The 24,195-nt window shown below is 34.5% G+C and overlaps 1 protein-coding gene across 1 annotated transcript in view; it reads right to left on the bottom strand.

Moving 5' to 3' along the window:
- PCDH15 (protocadherin related 15) overlaps positions 1–24,195 on the bottom strand; it is a 999,309-nt gene that overhangs the window by 850,217 nt on the left and 124,897 nt on the right. Inside the window, exon 3 of the mRNA XM_049855421.1 lies at positions 3,763–3,881. Within this exon, the coding sequence (XP_049711378.1) occupies positions 3,763–3,853 (91 nt within the window). The 5' untranslated portion in view covers positions 3,854–3,881. The remainder of the gene's footprint in view (positions 1–3,762; positions 3,882–24,195) is intronic.

The following is a 24,195-nucleotide window of genomic DNA, read 5'->3' as shown; positions in this document are numbered from 1 at the left end:
TTATTTTGTCACAGTTTAGGAAGCTAGAAGTTCAAATTCTGGTTGCCGGCTACAGGAGAAGGCTTTCTCTCTCTCTGTAGGCTCTGGAGAAAGGTCCTTGTCTCTCTGAGCTTCTGCTCCTGGATGATTTTCATTTGGCTTTGTATCTCTCTTCCTATACCTCTGTTTCTTGCTTGTCCTAATCTGCTCTTTTTATATCTTGTAAGAGATTGACTCAAAGCACACCCTACGCTAATCCTGCCTCATAAATGTGGCAAAGACAGCCCATTCCCAAATGGGATTATAACCACAGTTATAGAGGTTAGGATTTACAACACATATTTTGGGGGGACACTATTTGATCCACAACACCCCAGTACCCATATATCATATTCTCTTCTTACTCTCCCTCCTTCCCTTTCATTATTCATTCACTTAACATCAAAAAAAAAACACCACCACAAACCACGTGCTCAACTTCTTTCATTTATGCCACCATAAAAAATATTTGAGAACAGGGGCTATGTTTTAAATACCTTATATCCCCACAACAAACAACTTAGCACGTTGTCCTCCTTTCCCTGCTTCCCAAAGGCACCACCTCCCCAGCTTCCCCACATTCAAATTAGGAGCAAGGTGCATGTTCCCACTCAAGTAAAATTGTCAGAACCGGGAATGGATTAAAAGATAAGCTAAAATATCAGTCTTAATTATCTCTTAGAGAAAAAAAAATAAAAAGACACAGACACCATTAACTACAAATCTGTCTGGTTCTCTAATTTCCTAATAGCTCTATCATTAGGTAAAATCTGACTTTTTAAATTTAATATAATAATATCAACCTAACTTATGATATTAATACTGATTAGACATACAATCATTAACCAAATGAAATGTCCATTATGGAAGAGACCATCTAAAATTTTTACTACTCCATCTAAAAGTTACCACAGCAATATGAATGAGAAATTTTAAAAGGATCCAAAATTTAGCCAAAGTTTTCTAATAAAAAATCTGTTATAAAAAACAATAATTATACGATATGTTTTTCTTAGATGCAATTTCACATAACTGGATAACATGAGATATTCCATTTCAGGCATGATATTCATTAAAAAGAATCTTTCTTTTTTCTTCTACTGTCCTAGGCTTAACTAAGGAAGCGTACAAAGACGTACACGAATGTCTTTAATTAAAACTCCAGAAGATTCCTTCTCTTTAACATGATGAGAACAGCCTAGAATTATATACAAATAATCCTAAAACTATAATTTTCTCCTTTTCTCTTCCTGAAGGTACTATGTATGCAAATCAGTTATCAATTATCAAAAGAGGCTAATCTAATCAGTGGAGTAGTTATGGCAAAGTGTTCCTTTTTTGTTTTTATTTCTATTTATTTATTTTTTGCTTTTTCTTACAATCTTTCTATCATGTTTATGATCATCACCATTCCATTCCTTCTATTCAACCACATAACCAAAGCATTTGGATATAAAAATTGCTTTAAAAAATTCATACTACACATTTTAGTTTAGTCCTATTTTGTGTTATCTATATTTTGCCAAGGTCTCACTTTATCCTTGCATAGTATGGGCTAACAATTATATGAGTTAAAAAGAAAATAGTAAACTATGAAAATGATTTTTAGTAACACATAACTGAACAATTGAATAAAAGTAATGTCAAAGAGTTCCTGATTAGGTGGAGAAAAAAGAAAAAAAAAATTTTTTTTTTTTTCCTGGGAGGAGACCTAAGGGAATACAAGGTGTTATTACCTCTGGGGCTCATTGCAAGCTGAAAGTATGAAAAAATGCTGAAATAAATGTAAAGTTAAGAAATCTCTATAAAACACTGTACAAGACCTTAGTTTATCTGTCACATTTCCCATCTCTTCAATCTTCCTAAAAATTGAATCAATTACCTCCAGGAAAAGAGAACTGAGAAGACTTTCTAACTGTGGTTGTAGGAGATTCATCCACGAGTGTAATATTCTAGGAAGTGGCCCTCTTGTACATGATCACTTGACAGGTGTGGAGTTCTACTCTGCTTCAGAAAGCAGACTACATGATGGCCAATAGTAACCTGATAATGGTCTTTTTGAAGCTATGTGAGTACTTTTATGAAAGACCAAGTGCTGTAATAGGCTTACTAAGGAAACCAATCTGCAGGTTAAACCAGGAGTGCACTGCAGGTTAAACCAGGAGTGATTTCCTCTGATAACTTCAATTACACTGCTAAAAAGTGCAGGGATTGTGAACGTCTGTGTGATGTAAGGAATGACAGATAATCCTGCCGTATTCAGTGTGAAAACTAAAAAAATCAATGCTTCCTCACATTCCAGTATATGAATAAAAATAGAATGCCTGGTGACATAAAGAAATACCAACCCATTGATTTGTCATCTACTCCTGATGTACAATTTAAAATCTCTTCCTGTAATATAAAGTCATGCTGTTTTTAATTTCATTGATTTCCTTTTTTTTTTTGCTTCACAGTAGTAGATATTTATCTATCATTGCAATTTTATTCAGTTTTAGACTGGAGATTCACAATCTTCATAAATGGCAAACACATGAACATTAAATTCAGATACACAAGCAGTCAACACTGTGCTAATTAGCAGAACCATTCAGGGGAATAGGCTGTTGACTTCACAAAAATCGTTATCATTGTGAATTATTCTGCAAACCTCAAAATAGACATATCCTCCTAACTATCGAGGGTGAGAATGTCCTAATGTATGCACAATTTAAACACTGTTTGGGATAAAATCAAATTAACCCATCTATCTTTAGATCAATCAATTTAGCCAAGGAAAGCACAAAAGAAATCCACATTCTCCACTGTAGCTGAGAGCAATTAGATAGCAAGGCAACAAAGATAAGGAGATGGTTGTTTGCCTATGTACCTTGAATATGGAGCAAATTTAGAATAAAAACAACATACATTAAAAAAAAAAAAAGAAAGCATCTCAGTTTTCTTGAATAGTAAACTTCTAGGGAGGGGCACTTTGCCCTTTTTATTTTTTTTGCTTCTATTAAAATTTCTATTAAAGTAAACTATTACATATCTTCTACCTCTCGTTACGTGGTATTCAAACCACGTAACAGATGTCTCAGGTACTGAAATACCTAAGACGCACATTTGGACCACTGCAGACACAAAGTGTTAAATGGTCCTTCAGGAGCCTGAAGACTAATATATCTTTCTAAAGTGACTGACTTGCTATTAGGGAATGACTTAAGAAGTCTAACGTCCAGACTTTCACTTTTTTTTTTTCCCCACTCTTTTCAAATGAAATAATGAGGAGTGAAACAATGCAATTTCCAAGTAAAGTTCTAACAATAAAATCACTTATAGTTTTGACCCCTTCAGGAATCTTCTCTCCTGGGAAATTTCCGTACATTTTGTATGTCCAAGCTTTTTTTCAGATCTTGTTTGTGTTTTGCAAGGGTTAGTAAACAGAATTTCTTTCTTTTTTTTTTTTTTTGGTCATAGCAATTGAGTATTTGCTTAGTGAGAAGGAGTAAACATTCAAACAAAGGCCTCGTGGGATTTTCTACTATGCTATAATCCTTTTTTTTTTTTTATAATCCTTATTTAGAAACAAAGTGCATCTGATGCCACTTTTGTATTTCAATTAACGTAAATTACTGTATAGAGCTACTAACCTTTTAAAACGAACTACAAATTAGCATTATTCATTTCTGTACTGTGTTTCATTTTCTATTTAATAACAGGAATCTTGGCTAACTCTAAAGGTCAGACTAAAAGCAGCCTTACCATCGTCATACTGGCCCCAGCAGAATGCAAAGACAGAGCCCAGGATAATCCCTGAAGCCAAACATTTCCAGAGATAAAACCGTTGTAACATCTTCTGTCAAGTTCCAGTCAAGGCTGATCTGAAATAACAGGAGAAAGGAAGATTTGACATGTTCATTAATTTGTTATAGGTAAACACAACTGTCACAGCAAAGAAAAGCCTAATGACTTCACAGTTAATTACCTGTGCCATGCGATCCATTAACAAAGTAACACATTTGTTTAATGCATTTGAACACTTTTTGGACATGAATTTGCAGAAAAGTAATCTCTAAGGAAAGAGATCTTTTCTGTTATTCAATTGGCAAGCAAGTACGCCGAGGAGTTAACAAACTGATGATATCAGAACCACACTCTTCTTTAATATTATAAATCAAATGTTAATCAGTGTTAGTTAATAAAATTATGTTGCCTATAGCATAATTCGATTATAAAGTATACATTGCAGTACAACAACTTAAGCTGATAAACTAATTGTTAATATTCTACAAAAGAATTTAAATGGAAATTTGTCTTAGCCAATTAAGTAGAAAGACTCATAATTAAAATGCTAATTCTTTTCTAGTAGAGTGATGAGAGACTGATTTAACTATGCCACGTTAGAGTAATAATAAGTCATTGCTTTTTTACCACATCTGTCTTACAAAGAATTTGAATGAATTTAATTTTAATTTCTTTCTTATTTATTTGTAACCTCCCAGTAGGTAAATGAACCCTGTATGTTAAGAGATCAGGGACCAGAGAGCAACCAAAGAGTCTTATTGAAAGAATGATGTGCTCAGTTTCTTTGTAAATGGAAGAAATTTTTCACACAGAATTGCTCAAAATGGCTTTGATTATAGACTGCAGCAGTACAGAGATCAAAACTCCGTTTCTCTAATTTAGAGGTTTAAAACTCACATTTCTGAAGGGGCCATGCGGGTAAAGAAAAAGAGTCAATTAGCCTAAAGGGACCATAGGGATAGTTAAGACTGTGATAAACCATGGAGCATGGGGTTTGTCTAAAGAAACCAGCTGGTGCTCAACTTCTCTCAAATGCTGTCATGTATGAATATAAGCCATTGTTGCCAGTTTTCTGAATTTCCAGCAGAAGTCAGAAATCCAGATCTTCGCATGAGATTTCCCAATGTTTAGATGATTGTACAATTTCCTTTATAAGACTAGTTTTCTGTTCCTGACCAGTATTCTATTTACTAGACTAGTTGTGAAAGTAGGCAAGGTTCATTGGAGGGTAGAATGGAAATATTTGAATTTCTGTTTTATCTATATTTTATCCATTTTTTTGTTTTTGTGGGGTTTCTAAAATGTTTACTATAAATTTGCATAGTAGCGTATATAAATATATATCATTTATTTTAAATAATTTTAAAGGTGGAAGCTCAAAATGTTTTTTATTCACAGTATTCACAATCCTTGAAGTTCAAAGATCACTGCACATAAAACACTTATTTTAAGATGGAAGCTATTTGCTTTTTATTTCCTTGTCTAAGAGGGGCAAGGTCTTCTCTCCACCTGGCCCTGCCAAATTCCCTTTCACAACTGGTAAAGTGCTTGGCTCCTGTTTTTATAATTGTAGGCACAGAGAGCCAAAAGAGGAGTCCTGTATTATGTGCCAGGAAAACATTACAGTCTGTATTTGCTTATAGGAAAAATAAAATAAAATTGAGCAAAATCGTGGTAGCATAGAACAGTGGATAAGAGTATAGCCTCTTTTTAAACTCAAGCTTTTCAACTTGCTAGTTATATGAGTTTGTGAAAAATAAGTAGCATCTCTGTGTCTCACTTTCCTAATCATTAAAATGGAGATAAACTAGTACCTACCGCATAAGATTGTTTGAGGATTATACAAATGGATAAAAAAAAAAGTGCTTAGAACAGTGCCTAAGACAGAACAAGTGCTCCATAAATGCTTAATACAAGTAGTTTGACTCAGCATATAGAGTCTCTTCAATGTGCTTAAAACATGTATTTCTTCAATCTGCCTTTACCAAAGCCTCCTAGGTGGATACTATCATCTCCATTCTGTGGAGGGAGGGTCACGTTCACAGAGGAAAAGTCACTGGCTCAAGATTACAAAGACAGTGGGTGGCTGAATAGGCAGTGAAGTTTGTCAATTTGAAACCTCTGCTCATGCCATTACAGAAAAGGACTGGAACATTTTCAAGAGAACACATGGCTCAGAAGGCTTTAGGGGATATGGGAGCATGAATGGCCAGCTGTATTGGTCTGTTTTACCTTAAGGGACAGATATTCCATTTTCTTCCTCAAAACTGGAGTATATCCTTGCTAAGATTTATGCAAATAATGGCTTCAATTCTTTCTCTTTTCTTTTTTTTTAAATAAATCTGACACCATCCAAAAAACAGAAAATTGGTATTTAAAATTAAAAAGAGAGAGAGAAACAATGAAACGATATTCATCAGGAGAAAAAAAGGAAAAGCAATATCTTTGCAAAGGACAAAAGGACAATGTTGTTCACGGGTCTTTACTCTGCCAACTTGACTTCCCTCTTACTAGCTTAGTTTTTAGTATTATGCTCTTATAAATGATACTATTTTCTTTCACTTCTCACTCAAACCAATTTGGTTTTATTTAACGGCCTTCAAGATGAAAACAACCTGAAGGGTCATCATTTTAAAGTCATTAAAGCTACTGCTATTATAATTAATTATATTTATGCCCCTATTATTATTTTTATGCCCCTAGAAATAGAACATCTTGATTTGTGATCCTGCGCATTTTTTATTAGCAGATCATATCTATACTTTTGAAAACATCACAATAAGAATCTGCACAAAAATTCATGTAGAATAGATATTGTTCTTTTCACCTAGAGGATAAGATAATTTGAGGGAATGTGTTATACCTGTTTTATTTTTGGCTTGTTTGTTTTTGAATAATGACAAATGTAGTAACTTCTCTACCTAAATTTATTTATTGTTTTTTACTATTCAGTTTACAACTACATTGCTTCCAAAGCAATTTTAATCACTTCAATGGTCTCACTATTTACGGCAACCTGAAAGAAAGCTATGGCCTACAATGTCAACTTGATTCACTAAACCATAGAGCACATACTGATTTGAACAGAAAACTCCATTTTCTAAATAAAGATACAGTGAAAAGCACCTGCTGTAAAGAAGTTGTGCTTCTCCAATCAACATACTACAGGACCAGCATTTTTAATTCACTCATTGTGTCATTTTATTTGGATCCACAGTCAACACCCATGGATGCAGCAGTCAAGAAATAAAAAGACTCATTGTATTGGGCAAATCTGCTGCAAAGGACCTCTTTAAAAGTGTTGAAAAGCGAAGATGTCACCTTGAAGACTAAGGTGTGCCTGGCGCAAGCCATGGGATTTTCAATTCCATCATATGTGTGTGAAAGCTGGACAATGAACAAGGAAGACTGAAGGAGAATTGACATCTTTGAATTACGGTGTTGGCGAAGATATTGAATATACCATGGAGTGCCAAAAAAATGAACAAATCTGTCTTGGAAGAAATACAACCGGAATCCTCTTTAGAAGCAAAGATGGCGAAACAGTGTCTTACATACTTTAGACTTGTTGTCAGGAGAGATCAGTCCCTGGAGAAGGACATCATGCTTGGTAAAGTACCGGGCCAGCAGAAAAGAGGAAGACCCTAGATGAGATGGATTGACACAGTGTCTACAACAATGTGCTTAAGCATGACATCGATTGTGAGCATGGCACAGGACTGGGCAGTGTTTCATTCCATGGTACGTAGGGTCACTATAAGTCAGAACTGACTCGACGGAACCTATCAACAACAACATTGTGTCAACCACTTGACAGTCTATTTTACTATGACACTGGTATTAAATTTGTTGGAATGGATCAAATGCTTACACAAGAGAAACTCTTCACTACTAGTTTTGCAATCTCTAAAATTGCAGGCAAATGTCTTTTGGAGAAACTCTAAATCTTGAAAATACAGGTATATGAAAGCATTTCAAACGTTGTATCCAGTGTGGTGCTGTCCTCTTATTTTAAAGCGCACATAGAACTCTTGTCATGTCCCCTGAGTACAGACTTTCCCTCCAGTGGTGAAACGAGTTCCTTTATGTGGCTTTATGTCTTAGTTCTTTGGAAAAACAATTCAAGAGATTTTTTTTCCCCCTAAACCCTGAGGAGTTACCTTTGCCTTAGTTTTCTGTCTTAGAGGGTTTGTTACTTTTTTCCACATTGATTGACATTTCCTAGGTAAACTATAAACAACTTGGTTTGATACTTTTTGTCTTATCCCGGGCTGCAGCCCGCTCTCTGATTGGTATACACCTTGCAGGGATTATTCAATAAACTACACAAAAGAAGTGTCTGTAGCCTACTATGCAAATGAAGTGTCAGTGGCCTACCAAAATGGGATTGGTCAGTTTGTGACTCCTGTTGGGAGGGTCCAGGCCTTGAAATTCACAAAGAGTTTGTGTATGTATACAGCCTACCCCACAGAGGTTTTAAAGACAGAAAGAAGCAGGAAGAGAAGCAGCAAGAAGAAGCAGAAAGAAGAGAAAAGAAAGACGAAGCAGAGGGAGAAAGGAGGCAAGGAAACCAGCAAACACCTAAAAGAGCTGTAACACAGGTCAAGGGCTGTAACACTGAAGACAGCACCAGGCGCCCAGTGGCAGAGCCGGTGGTGACAGACTGCAGGGCCAAGAGGAGCCTGTACTCAGGGCGCCAAGAGGAGCTTGTCCTCAGGGGACCAAGAGGAGGCTGTATTCAGGGGGCTAAGAGGAGGCCTGTCCTGAGGGCCCAAGAGGAGGCCTGCACTGCCCAGAGAAGCTAAGAGAGCTGTCCTGCACTGAAGAAGGGAAACTTTGCCTACATCTTTCCTGATCTAGATCGTGATACTGATCCTGATCCTGAGTTTTACTCTGCTCCTTAATAATCCGCTTAACTCTAAGAATGATCTGTGAGTTCTCTGTGGCCATTATAATGGATTATCAAACCAAGAAAAGAAGCAAAGAGTGCTGTGGCAGGACAGCTGGTGTCAGAATTAGTAAAAAGGTTGAAGAATGGAGGTATATCTGACCTCCACCTCATCGAAATCAGATTTGTGCTGATCCTGGTCATTTTTCTCCCGTGAAGTTAGACAGGTTCTGATGCTACTACTGATATTCCCACCACTACTTCTACTAGTCCCATTTTACACTCCCTGACCTTCTTTACCAATAATATTATACTTTAAAAAGTAATATTATACTTCAGCAGTCTAGAAATGTCCAGTTCAAACAGGGAATGTAGCTGACCCATAAATATACTGTACTTGCTTCTCAGGAGCCGGAGCCTTGGTGGTGCAGTGGTTAAAAGTCTGACTGCTAACCAAAAGTTTGGCAGTTCGAGTGTACCAACTGCTCCTTGGAAACCCTATAGGGCAGTTCTACTCTGTCCTGTAGGGTCACTACAGGTTGGAATTGACTCAATGGCAACAGGTTTGGTTCTCAGGAGCAAATTTAATTGGGATATTAACTCTCTGCTACTACTAACAAAGATAAGGTTTTACAAGAGTGATCTGGAAATAATGATTTTCAAGGATATTGAAAAAAGTGGCTTTCCCAGTTATGTTATAATCTTATATGTAAGTGGTTTGACTTTCACGTAATTTATATTTTTTCTTATGCTTTGAAATGTTTTACTGATATTAATAAAGACATAATCATAATATTCCATACTGAATTTCATATTATTTATATTTTTTTACAAGCTAATAACCAAATCCACTTTCCTGGCATTCAGTGACCTCAGAAATTTATTTATTCAACAAGCAGTTATTGAGAGTCTGCTATGAATCACTCACTTTTCTAGGTCGCTGGAAAATATCAGTGAAAAAAGCTGACTCTTATCTCCGTTTTCATGGATCTTACATTTTGGCAGAGGAAAGATACCAGTACCAAGTTGACCCCAGCTCCTGGAGACCCCATGTGCGTTAGAGTAGAACTGCGCTCCGTAGGGTTTTCAGTGGCTGATTTCTGTGAAGATGCCTCTGGGTGAACTCAACCTTCCAACCTTTCCATTAGCAGCCTACACATTAACTATTTGCACCACCCAGTGACAACAGAGGAAAAGTGGACAAACAATAAACATTAGTAAATTATATAACACCTTAAAAGTTATTAGGTGACATGAAAATACCAGACATTATTTTCAAAATTTTATACTGTCACCTTACAGATAATTTTTTTAAATTAATTTATATTTTGTGCTTTAAATGAAAGTTTACAAATCAAGTCAGTCTCTCATACAAAAAGTTATACACACATTGCTATGTACTCCTAGCTGCTCTCCTCCTAATGAGACAGCACATTCCTTCTCTCCACCCTGTATTCCCCGTGTCCATTCACCCAGCTCCTGTCTCCCTCTTCCTTCTCCTCTCACTTCCAGACAGGAGTTGCCCACATAGTCTCATGTGTCTACTTGAGCTAAGAAGCTCACTCCTTGCCAGTATCATTATCTATTTATAATCCAGTCCAATCCCTGTCTGGAGAGTTGGCTTCAGGATTCCAATTGGGCTAACAAAGGGTCCAGGGACCATGACCTCCAGGTTCCCTCTAGTCTCAGTCAGACCATTAAGCCTGGTCTTTTTAAGAGAATTTGAGATCTGCATCGCACTGTTTTCCTGCTCCATCAGGGATTCTCTGTTGTGTTCCCTGTCAGGGCAGTGATCATTGGTAGCCAGGCACCATTTAGTTCTTCCGGTCTCAGGCTGATGTAGTCTCCAGCTTATGTGGCCCTTTCTGTCTCTTGGGCTCATTTTTACCCCATGTCTTTGGTGTCCTTCATTCTTCTTTGCTCCAGGCGATTTGAGACCATCTTAGATGGCTGCTTGCTAGCATTTAAGACCCCAGACACCTCTCACCAAAGTGGGAAGCAGAACATTTTCTTAATATATTTTGTTATGCCAATTGACCTAGATGTCCCCTGAAACCATGGTCCCCAGTCCCCAGTCGCTGCTACTCTGGCCTTTGAAGTGTTTGGCTGTATTCAGGAAAATTCTTTGCTTTTGGGTTAGTCCAGTTGTGCTGACTTCCCCTGTATTGTGTGTTGTCCTTCCCTTCACCTAAAATAATTCTTGTCTACTATCTAGTTAGTGAATACCCCACTCCTTCCCTCCACACCCTTGTAACCATCAAAGAATATTTTCTTCTGTGTTTAAACTATTTTTTGAGTTCTTATAATAGTGGTCTCATACAATATTTGTACTTTTGCAACTGACTAATTTCACTCAGCATAATGCCTTCCAGATTCCTCCATGTTATGAGATGTTGCATGGATTCATCGTTGTTCTTAATCATTGCATAGTATTCCATTATGTGAATGTGCCATAATTTATTTATCCAATCATCTGTTGACAGGCACCTTGGTTGCTTCCATCTTTTTGCTATTGTAAACAGTGTTGCAGTGAACATGGGTGTGCATATATCCGTTCTTGTGAAGGTTCTTATTTCTTTAGGATGTCTTCCAAGGAGTGGAATTGCTGGATTTTATGGCAGCTCTATTTCTAGCTTTTTAAGGAAGCGCCAAATCGATTTCCAAAGTGGTTGTACCATTTTACATTCCCACCAGCAGTGTATAAAAGTTCCAGTTTCTCCAAAACCTCTCCAACATTTATTACTTTGTGTTTTTTGAGTTAATTCCAGCCTTGTTGGGGTGAGATGGTGTCTCATTGTAGTTTTGATTTGCATTTCTTTAATGGCTAATGACTGTGAGCATTTCCTCATGTATCTGTTAGCCACCTGAACTTATACCTAATTCTAATGCAGAAAATGAAGATCACCTGAAGCAACCAAAATGCTTTCTGATAACATAACTGAAGGAGACTTTGCAATGAAAGTATAACTATTCCAACAATGCTAGCTTGAAAACACTTTTGACGTTATCTACTGCCCTCAGTACAGATTGCTGTTCAACTCCTGGAAGGAGAATAAAGGTCTTTCACTGCCTCCCATTTTTGAGTATAAATCCAAAGGCTGGCAAAAGCTCTGCCCTTTACGTGTTATACCTGCTCCCTGTATCCTGGTTGGTTGTGGTGACACATTACAAAAGAAACCAAGGCTGACACCACAGCACTCTTTTCTGTGGTTCATTTTTGACAGTGTTACCTACATTTTTAGCCTCTGTCCCTGACTGCTATGTGAAAACCCACTAATGTTCTTAATATATCAGAGTCTGGAGCACACTGTCATTATGGTGACGGGAAATTCCTTATCCATGTAGTGTCAGGAAGCAAGCTGGAGGCTCTCAGTGAAGTGGAAGCTGTGCATATGTGGTTTGCCCTTCAACAGTCTATTCAGTGAAACTCCCCCTACTTCTGATCTCTGACAAAATCTAGCTATAAAAATAAAACTTGTCATTGCTTTGTATTCCTTGAGAGAAATATATGCTATCTGCTTGCTAAAATGAAGCAAACTCCCTTACAAAGAAGTCTTAACTATCAAACTGAAAACACGAGGCTTTCCAAAGTCACCATATCTCATGACAGCAAATATGAATTTTCCTATCTGACTGGCAGAGATCTTTTCTTCTACCTCACCATGAAGGGAAACATCAACAATGTTTTCATCACTACAGAGGACAGTTATCACTCCTAAGCATGAGCTGATGAATCATCTTTTACTTCTTTATTGCTTTTTAACATGAACTTCAGGAAAGTAAAATTTCAGAGATTCTTTCAGATGTATCTCCTCTTTCTAGATTTTATACTCTCTTTTTTACTCTTACTATTGATATTTATATACAAATTTATATATTTATATATAATAAATATTTTTATATATAACATTATGTATTTATATAGAGAGAAATCTATATAAAGAAATATATCTACTTTTATATATAATTGTTATTACATATAGGGAAACACATTTATAATTTATATACACTTGTATTCTTAAATACAGCTATTTTAAGCCCTGGTGGCACAGTGGTTAAGTGTTCAGCTGCTAACTAAAAGGTGGGTGGTTTGCATCCATCAGATGTCCTGTGCGAGAAAGATGTGGCATTCTGCTTCTGTAAAGATTTACAGCCTTGGAAACCCTATGGGGCAGCTCTACTCTGTCCTACCGGGTCGCTATGAGTAGGAATCGACTCAACGGCAGGGGATTTTGGTTTGGTATAGCAATTTTATCTACCATTTTATATATATATATATATATATATATATATATATATATATATATATATATATATATATATTAGTTAGGAGCTTAATTCCACCTTAAGAGCAGAAATGACCAGGTCATAGCTAATTCTAGGCTGGGGAAGCTAAGTAACCTGTGTTGTCATATAACCCTGGGAAAGTCTAGGACACCTCTCCAGCCTGGCCCCACCAAACCAGGTTTACCTGATCTGTTGGGGCTTTCAGCTTGGTGACATCCACAGTGTCTACATGTGCTTTAGCTACTCACTTTAAAATGTAGCATTTGCTGTCTCTATATATGTGCTGTAAATATGGGGAAACAAACCAGAAATAAGTTACTGAAAATAATTTAAAAAAATGAGGGAGAGAAGAAATCCATAAGAGCTCTGACCATCACTGCTTTCATTTATAGATAATGTATTATATTTAAACTTTGAACATTTTAAATACATAATCACCAGTTGTAGAAACTAAGTGAGACTGATTTAACGAAATAAGTTTCCTGACACCACATAACACTCACATGGCAAGTCCAAGATTAGATATTCTCCACTATAAACTTTGGCGGACCTTTGGAAAATTCAAATCAGTACCTTATCATACCTGCAGGGGTCTACCCTTTTATAAGTGGTATTTTTAGTAATCAAACTCTAAATGAAAGAGGGAAGAATACTGGTTTTCATTCGGCATAATATTCTTCAATATTTTAGAGAAAGCCAATATTCAATTTAATCAATAACACATATAAGCTCTATGTTATAATACTCTTTCAATACCTGTTGGTTTGTGAAGTGTGGACCAGTCAAAATTATTACAAAAAAAAAAAAAAGAATGATGATTCAATACCTATGTCTACTATTGCCTTCATATTGGCCATTCTTTTTAGTGTTTATAAATGTATTTATTCAATGAGAATTTACTGTATATTTAGTGCATATCAGACACTCAGCTTCTACTGCAGAAATAAATCAGTTCAGTTTCCTCACAATGAGTTTTCCAAGCACCATATTTCATATTTTAACTTAATGTTAAAAAGGTACTTTCAAGATACTTCAGAAAAAGGATTCAAAATTAAACCAAATTAAAAAAAAATAGGGAGTATTAAATTTTAATTGCCAAATTTATAGGATTTCCATTCAATCTCTGCTCTCCAAGCCATCATGTAAATACTAGTCTTAGACATAAACACAAGTTCTACAATGTCTTATAAGAATTATAGGAAAAGACTTAGTTTGAATGGATAAGCAATCTAAAATGGAAAAATCCCAAGCATTATTTTTATCTGAAAGTTGTTTTACTTAAAAACATAGCCAAGTAAATTGAAAATTAATTTTGCAAGCTCAGATGAGTGCATGTATATTAAAAAAAAAGCTTGAAAAAGAGTTCTATGTCATGTCATTCTCTAACATAGAAAAAGCTTCTGACTAATACCCTTGTTTGATTGAGGTTACACAACCCAAGAAACACAAATAAATTAATGAATGAATGAGTGTTCTCACAGGGTAAATCCATTAACAAAAATCAAAGTATTAAGTGAGCCAAAGTATGAAGTGTGAATACGCCTATGACTTTTCTGATGTATTACAATAAAAGCTCTGGATTTGGGATGAATGAAAATTATCTTATGAATGAAAATTAGAGAAACCTTCTGAATCAATTTAATATTCAAATAACATCCATTTTTGTTCTTCTGTAGTTGACAGATGAAGGTTTGAACAATAGAGAAATAAGAGCACTTGAGAGTATTCATTTGTTTACTACGTAAGGTTTTATTGAGTGCTGATTTAGAAGCTACAGCGGTGTGAGAATAAAATGGATGAATTAATAATGACTAAATAAATAAATAATGGTCTAAATAGAGTCTTCAGTCTAGTGGGGTATGATGGGACAGTCTAAGGTGACCCCCCTGAAATACATTGTGACCTTGTATAATCTTCTCCCAAAAGTTGAAGATGGAACCTGTGACTTGCTTTTAACTAGCAGAATGTGGCAAAGGTAATGAGATGTCACTCCCTTGATTAGGTCATATTATATAAGAATCAGAATGAGTAGACTGGAGAGAGAGAGATTTTTCTGCTGGGCTTGAGGAAGCAAACGTCTATTTTGTAAACTGTCTATGGAGAGGGCCATGTGTCAAGGAACTGTGGGCTGTGTCTAGGATCTGAAGGTGGTCTCTTGCCAACAGCCAATCAGAAAATCGGACCTTCTGTCATACAACTAAAAATTAAATGAATTAAACCAATAACCTGAATGAGCTTGGTAAGGTATGCTTCCCTAATCAATCCTATAAATGAGTATGCCAAGCTGAGGACATCTTGATTATGGCCCTGTAAGACCAATTTCTGGAGAAGGACATCATGCTCGGTAAGATAGAGGGTCAACAAAAAAGAAGAAGGCCCTCAACAAGGTGGATTGACACAGTGGCTGCAACAATGGGCTCAAATATAGCAAAGATTGTGAGGATGGCACAGGACCTGGCAGTGTTTCATTCTGTTGTGCATAGGGTCACTATGAGGCAGAACTGACTTGATGGCACCTAACAATAAGATCATAAGCAGCAGACCCAGCTAAGCTGTGGCCAGACTCCTGTCTCATGGAAAGTCTGAGGTAATCAGGTGTGTTGTTCTAAGCCACTGTGTTTGTAGGAATTTGTTATGCAGCAATAGAAAATTACTACATGGGGAAATGTGATGAAATAGGGTATGTAAAATGCTAATCAGTTTAGTGTTTTCTGTAAATCATTTATTGATGTTGCCTATGGGATTAAGGAAGAAAATGGGCTACTATCCAAAAGGTTGGCAGCTCAAATCCATCAGTCGCTCCTTGGAAACCTTATGGGGCAATTCCACTCTGTCATATAGGGTTGCTATGAGTCGGAATTGACTGCACAGCAATGCGGTGTGAGTAACTGAACTAAAGTTGGAAACACACATTTAAAAAACATAAGCATGAATTTGCAGGGACAAATGAGTATGGTTACCATGAAATGAAGTGTATAAAGAAGATAATCGTCAGTACTGTGGTACAACCACTATGTCTAAAAGTTTTGTCTTTATTCAGGTACCCATGGGAAGTCTCATGTCCAATCACTGTTTTCCTCAAGTTGTAAGACAAGACATTAAGAAATAAAATGTCAAAAATTATTGATTCTAACTAACTTATTCTGTGTTTTCTTAAATTTTGAACTGAGTTCTTGAAAGAAGTTGACATCAGAAAAAAATTAATTAAACCAAAGGTTTTAACATTTTCTTTTATTTTTGAATTAAAAAAATAGATTTTTAATTAAAAATCTTGTAACTGCCAATTTCTTTAGAGTGAAATATCTTCTTAATATTTTGATTTTATTTATATTACAAGTAGAACATAGTGTCCATTCAGGCAGCACCTGACCGCAAATATGTCTGTGGTCCCATAAGGTTACAGAGGTAGTCCCCGGGTTATGAACTTCTGACTTACATACAACCCATAGGTATGAACCAACCCTCATAAAGCATATTATAGCAAAAATTCAGGGTACATGGTTGGTAATAACAAACAGGTGCTACTTTGTGACACAAATCAAAACATTATTATTACTGTATTGTTAAAAATGTTTTAGTGTATCTGGCAGTGTTTCTTTTTTTTATGCATAGAAGAGTACACTATATAGTATGTACTAAGGCAAACATTTGACTGACTGGCATTAGATATGAACTATACTTAACTGTTCTGAGTTATACAGAAATTCAACTTAAAGACAGATTTACAAATAGAACTCATTCATAATCTAGGAACTGCCTGTATATAATATAGTGTTTACACAATGTCCAAATCACTTAACATCGCATTTCACAGAACATATTGTGGACGTCAAGTGACATAGACACATGACCATATAATAACAATAATATCACATATGCTTCAGTTTATAGGTATAAAATAAAAATAGGAAGCACAAATATGTTTCTTCATGCTAGAGCTTTAGTGCTTAGGAAAGAAGCGCTTCAGGCCATATCTAAAATTTAGGTCAAAAATACATATAAAATTAATATTGTGTTTGGGACTATGGAAACTTGAATGAACATCCAATTTGCTTTAAAAAAACAAACAACTATAATATTTTACTTAGATAAGTAAAATTGAGACTGTTTACATAAGGTATCTATGTCCTAAAGTTGGAAATTACAAAATACCAAGTTTTTAATATTTAGAAAATTATATTTTATATTGAAATTTGCACTTTGGAAATAAATATAATTTAGTCATTAAAATAATAGCATTTAAATTATTTTAGATATAATAAATTATACACACAAAATTCATTTTTCTGACATATTCACTTATTGTTTCTGCTTCTTTAATTGAGAAAAATTGTCCTAGAATTCTTTCAAATTATTTCATTTAATTCTGCCATTGCTATGACTTGGTAGGAAATACGGTTTTAAATAATAGTCTTTAAAACTGAGTGACAGATTTAGGATGGAAGATTCGTAACCATTCTAATTTTGAGAAAAAAATTTAAGTGTTTAATGACATGTCAAACAGTAGTCTTCAAATTATTCATTCTTAAAAACCTGCACACAAAAAAACCAAGGAAAAGCAATTAATAAGACATTTAATTTTCATTACATATTTTTGATGATGATAGTAGCACATCTATAATTTATGATACTTATTTGAATATTAAGACGTATATAATAGACACAAGAGTAAACACCGATTGGAAACCAGGTATTCTAGCTAACATTTTGCTTACTGTATCAAAAAAAAAAATTTATAGCTACAATATATATTATGTAAAATTATTTTTAATTTTTTTAACAAGAATGGAATAGAAAATGTGTATTTCAAACGTTTGGTAAGTAAAATACAAGTAGAACAAACACAATTAAGTTTATTTTCCATTGCTCCTCTTCTCAGGATAATGGACTGAAAGATTATAACCTTTTTAAGGCTTTATTTACAGTTAATTATATGGTGGATAACCTGGTATTTTGTCAGAAAGCTACTTACTATGTCAGTGAAGGTACAGAAACTACATATACTATATATCACTTTGTATTGTCTTTTCAGTATTCCTCAGCACACTGACTGGAACCACTTCATTTACTGTAATTGTAAAGTTGAAAAATTCTGTTAGATCCTAATCTGTGCATTAATGCCGAAAAATGATATTAAATATAATATTTGGAGTATGATAGATGTCACTGTTATTAAAATCATTAGATGTATCTTACTAATTTTGATAACCAAATGGTAGATTGAGCTCTTTAATTTCATATTTTGCTTTTCTTATTTACACTACCAAATTATAAGTGAAATTTATAATCTAGGATCTTTGTAGAAAATCATCTCAAAAACAGCAACTAAAATATGGAAACACATACAAATAAGATAGCATTTTTAGAAATACTCTTAAGCTTTGTTTTGATGTAATTATTTTTCTATGTATCTACCTTTTGACTTATAAATATGCATGGTTAAGAATGCAATCATTCTCCCTGGTTGGCAAAAGGGTGAAGATAAATTATTTTGCTTAGAGAAATATCTGATTGTGTAACATCATGAAAAGACTTTCACTTACACTACAAATCCATCATCACTATAGTCTTCTTAAAAAGACTAGATTTTAATGTAAGGCTGAGTTTTATTTGACTATACAGTGGTTATGGTCCATGGCAATTTCTCTAGATGGTAAAAAATAATCATAATAAAAAACTATGTGCAAATTAGCTCTATTTTATACGTGGTAAAAAGAGCTGAAAAAGAGATAAGTTTTAAACATCTTAAACATTTGGATGTTTATAAATTACAGCACTGAGTTGAGAATGTAAAGCTATGCATATTTAACTATGATATTGAAAATAAATTAAATTATGGTTAAGAAAAGGCTTTGTAAAGAGGAAATAATATTGTATTTATTATCAATCGATTGATACATTATAAACTTTTGAGTCATTAAGGCACTATGGCAGCTTTAAAAAAATGACAACTATTTGAAAATTAGTAGGTTAGAGAATAAAATATACACAAGGTGAAACATAATGAACGATATAATCCAGTACAGGATAGGAGTAAAGATGACTCATCTACAGGAGTACATATGGGAGGGTCACTGACAACAGGACAGGTAAACCTTTTCTCATAAAGATACTGTGACTTCCACAGGGCATGAAAGTGTAAGACCCATATTGGAAAAGGGAACTAGGCAAAATCATTTCAAGTAGAAAATAGGGTTAACAAATGGAAGAAAATAGATAAAAATACAATGTTATCGAGAGAGAGTTCACATAGTGGACTGGCTGGTGACAATTCGGAAGTACATATCATAGTCAAATCATATGGGACCACAGAACATAGACTAATAAGTTTTTTTTTTTTTTTTTTTGCTTGAGAGTAGTAGTGACCTATAGATATGTTTAAACAAAAATTCATGAAAAAGATGATATTTTATGAAGATCAACTTGGTAGAAGTATGTTCAGTGGCTTGGGGCAGGGGGAGAATAAAAGGCAGAATCAGTGCTGAGGCTATAATTTCACTTATGCCTTCTGTTTAAATACATCAAGCAGAGTTGACTCATATTTACAGAATAGACAACAAATGCAAAGTCAGCGTAAGTTGATCTTACTGTATTCCTTTTAAGGACAACAAATCTTACAATTGTAAAAATCTATCTTATATCAGTATTAACACACTACAATTATTATATTCTGTATTTCTGACTGGCAAACAGCATAAACAAATTTCTTTTACACATTGAGTTACGAGTTAGAAAATAAGAAAAAAGTCTACGGAAAAATATCTAATTTCATATCATATCCTTGCATTCAATAATTACCAAACTGAAAAGTAATCATTCTCTCTTGTATAGTGTCTGTGTCTGCTATATAGCATGATAACCATCAAAGAGTTCAGTTTTTTCTAAGTTAAAAATCTAATTTATAACCTTAAAATGTTAATTTCTGCTATTACACAGAAAATAAAAACTGTCTATATAATATTTTGTACCCTATTAAGATGATGAAGGTATTAAATGGTATGTCCATAAAAACGGTATGGACATTCTAATGATCATTTTGCATTTTTCTGTACTTTAAAATAAGTTGCTACAATTCCCTTGGGTTTGGTGATTATTTTAAGGACATTTTCCTACTTAATAATTTTCTAAAAGGTCAAAAATGTAAAATATTAATTTCTCAGTATAGTACAGCAAGACACTTATCAGTATAAGAAAAAATTTCAGTCCAACCTTTCTGATTCCAGAGCGTTTTTACATAAGATTTTTCAATCTGGAATAATCCCTGACTGCCTGTATTTTACCACCACCACCCTCTTTTATCCTATCATATTCTATTTCCAGTTTTAGTACGTTAGTTTGCTATTTTTTGCCCAAGCATTCCCTCGAGCTTTACATTTTAAGAACCTCGTCCTCATATAAAACTTCTCTTTCAGGTCCTCAAACCTAGGTCAGGTTCATTTGCTATTATATTATCTATGCTTTTCTTTTTTTTTTTCAGAGAATGTTTCTCAGTTTGCAATTACATGTTTGTCAGTGGGTTCTTTGACAACGTTTGATTTTACCCTGCTCCCCTGAGAACAGGAATTGTTACTATCTCACCCCCATGCCACCTTTTATGCCAGAGCCTGGAAAAATGCCTAGAACCATGTAGCATTTTATAAGCACGTGTTGAACTAATTAATAATTTACTTTTCATAAAATTTCATTATTTTTATGCAGTGGCCTATCCTTTATACTAATCAATTAGTTTCTGGATTAAAAAAAAATTTTTTTTTGTGTATATCTAGAAACATATATGTTTAATTTATAAATTATTACTGCAACACGTGCTGCATAGGCAAAGCAGATAATTGATAAACACTAGAGAAGTCATAATTTCTTCCCAATCTTTATTGTCTATCCTTGGATAAAGGGTTATCTGCACAAATAACATGGAGATGTGTGCATATATATATATATATGCATTATAAAAGGACATTTGAAGTTGTCAGACTTAGATAAATATGTGCTTATAACAGGTAAGAATGAAATACTTATGCAACCCATAAACAAGTACCAAATTCTTATCTGTAAATCAAAATTTAATGGATTATATATAATAGAAGCTATTAGGCCATTTTGCTCCTCTGAGCCAATTAATTCATCTCGTCTCAAACTGTCCCTTATGTCTGAACACACTGATATTGGAAGAGGTCTATTATAAGTTTAGTAACATAAAAATTTCTATTTTTAATATGTGTACTCATATAAAAAATTAAAAGAAGTGCACATAAGCTATGGTTTTTTTTTAATATTGTTCAAAAGGTAAAAGTAATAGAACATGACAATTAAGTATCTTCTTAAGATGAATTCTTGGAAAACAAAACCAAACGATTGGACAAATTCTATACAAAAATAAAAATTATAGCTTCTTCCACTTAATTAGCACTCTTGTCCAATTAAGCAATAATCACTTTAAAAAGTAACACTTTTCCCTTTAGAATTTCTGCTGAAGTTCAAATGTTCAAGCTTTAATTACTACTCATAAAGTATGCAGCATAACTTTTAAAAATATGAAAAGTCCTCTATTTTACATGATTCAGCACATATTCCTGCTAGAATTATCATTATAGAGGATTAACTTTCATACAAATTAGTGGCTAGAATCTTTCTCTTCACACTTTCCAGTTTCAGAGAGACTGTTTAATAAATCAGAGTTCAGAATCTTTTGTGGATGAAAGGAAACAGCTGTCTTAAGGTTAGAAATTTACATGATGGTCATGGGTAAAGATAAAATTAGATACTAGGGATAAATCTGAAGGTTCAGTTTTAATAATGATAAAGGTATAGTGGAGCAGAAAAACAATGAAGAAACAAATTATATTGCTCCACCCATGCCCACCATTTTGTCAGCTGAATACGCATTTCAAAAGTGTATTTAGTGCTTCTGTTCTATCTCCTAATTTGTTGTGTAGTGCCTGAGGTCTTTAAGGTTTGCAAGTGGTCATCCAAGGCACAACAATTGGTCTCTATTCCCTTGGAGCAACAGAGGAAGAAGGGGAGTCAGGAATAGGAAGAGGAAATGGAGTGTGAGCTAATGTCTCCACCAACAGTTCCTCCCTTTGCCATGGGACCAGAACTGGATGGTATCCGGCTGCCACTACCGAACATTTTGATGGAAGATTTTGTAGAATAACCCTGATCAAAAGGGGAAAATGTGGAACAGAATTTTTAACTGTCATGGAATCCAGACTTTCTGCAGCCATGGAGGCTTGATTAACCCCTAGAATTATTGCCCGAAGATAATTTTTAAAACTTAAACCAAAAGTACTCCCGGAAGTCTTCTTAAAACTAAACAATAGTTTAGCTTAACTAGAAAAGAATTTCTGCCTTGGGCATTATGCTATTTTAAGATCTACCTATGTGGGATCCAACTGACAACAGCAACTTGAAATGTTACACAGAAGCCTTAGAGGGCAGTGAGTTTATGTTAATGGGGAAGGAACAACTCGAATAAGGAGGGTGAGAATGGTTGCACAACTTGAAGAGCGTAATCAATGTCACTGAATTGTACATGTAAAAACTTGAATTGATGTGTGCTTTCGCTGTGTATATTCTCAACAACAAAAAAAAGTAAAATAAATAATTTTTTTAAGTGCATGTTGTAATGTCTTGTATACAGAGGGTATATGGAGATAAAAACAAAATCAGATATAATAGTAGTAGAATGAAAATGAGTGCTAAGAAAAGAGAAATTGGAGAGAGAACATGTGTGTGTGTGTGTTTCTGTATGGTTTTGTGTTGTGCTTGTGTGTGTGTTTGTGTGCATTAGGTGGCATGTATTATCAAGTATAAGTAACTATAGTTTTTTAAGGAACAGTCATAATCTCATAAGACTACAAAATTCTGGTAGATACTATAAATAAGTGAAATGGGTTCAGAGAAAATGAGGAGTTCCAGCCACTTTGCCAAACTGAAATAGATATTAGCTTCTTTGTGAAAGTTCAAATACAATTCTTATCTTTTCTTTGAGTGTCTAGATTATAATGTAAAACTATTCCATTTTATTTAATTTTTTTTTTTTTTTTATATATTTTTAAAGTATTGTATTGGTCCAAGAAATAGAGCTGCTTGTACTGTTCAGCCCATGGCACAACACTTTGAAATCTTTGGCTATCAGTGGACTGCCTATTACATAATCAGAACTCTTTATGTTTACAGCAAAGTTCTATTACCACATCCCACAAAAAACTCTTCACAATCAAGATTTTTTGGGCGAGTAATAGCAGTTTAAAGCATTTTTCTGACTGGAAGAAAATCTGTCTCAGTAACAGACCCAATAGCTATAAAAACGATATACCAGGCTGCCCAAGGTCTACTAGGTGGGAATTGTAGCATGCTGGCATTGAGGAGTTTCTGAAAAGGAGAATTTTCAGAATTACCATGCAGTTACTTTAAAAACAAACAAAAAGCAGATATCACTTACATAAAATAAGCAAATACATAGAAACTAAAGATTATTAGTGGTTACCAGGGGTGGCAGGGGAGAGGAAAGGGGAAGTTTGGCTTAGGGGACATTGAGTTTACGTTAGTGGTGGTAGAATAGTTTGGAAAAGGATAGTGATAAAAGGTTGCAAAATATGAAGAATGTAATCAATGTCACTGAATTGTATGTGTGGAAATTGTTGAATTGGTGAAGGTTTTGTTCTTTATATTTTCACCACAATGAAAAACAGACACACATATACATTCACAAAGGTTTTTCGAGGATACACATCTACCTCTATTGTAAGAATGGATTTGGGATGTGGTCATCAAGATTGCAAATTTTATTCTTGCCCCAAGTATTGATTTCTGCTCTAAATTTTGTAATCATGTAACTTTTAAATTGATAGCAAATCCTGGGTTAATCTCATGTTGATGATATTTATCTACCCTTTTTTTATTCACTTTATGGTTTATGTTTGGTTCTACACAATCCTATAAACCACTTTTCAGTAGTTGCTTCTTATCTCTTTTTCAGATTTTGTCAGGATCACTAGATTGGCATTTCAACTCATAATGAAAACCCTTATTTAATTATAAGGTTATGTATATTGCTTCCAATCAAAAAAAAAAAAAAAAAAAAGAAGTAAAGGACTGCAATCATGAGACTTGTTCCCTGCAGGTATTTCCTAAGGTTCAAATTAGAATGAAAGCAAGTTTTACTAAAACTTTCAGACTGTTTTCATTACCATCCGAGTTCTATCTTGTATACC

This window comes from Elephas maximus, chromosome 16, assembly GCF_024166365.1.
Source record: "Elephas maximus indicus isolate mEleMax1 chromosome 16, mEleMax1 primary haplotype, whole genome shotgun sequence".
Classification (NCBI taxonomy): domain Eukaryota; kingdom Metazoa; phylum Chordata; class Mammalia; order Proboscidea; family Elephantidae; genus Elephas; species Elephas maximus.
Note: the sequence above shows the minus strand (reverse complement) of the source record. Positions and strands in the feature narration are given on the sequence as shown.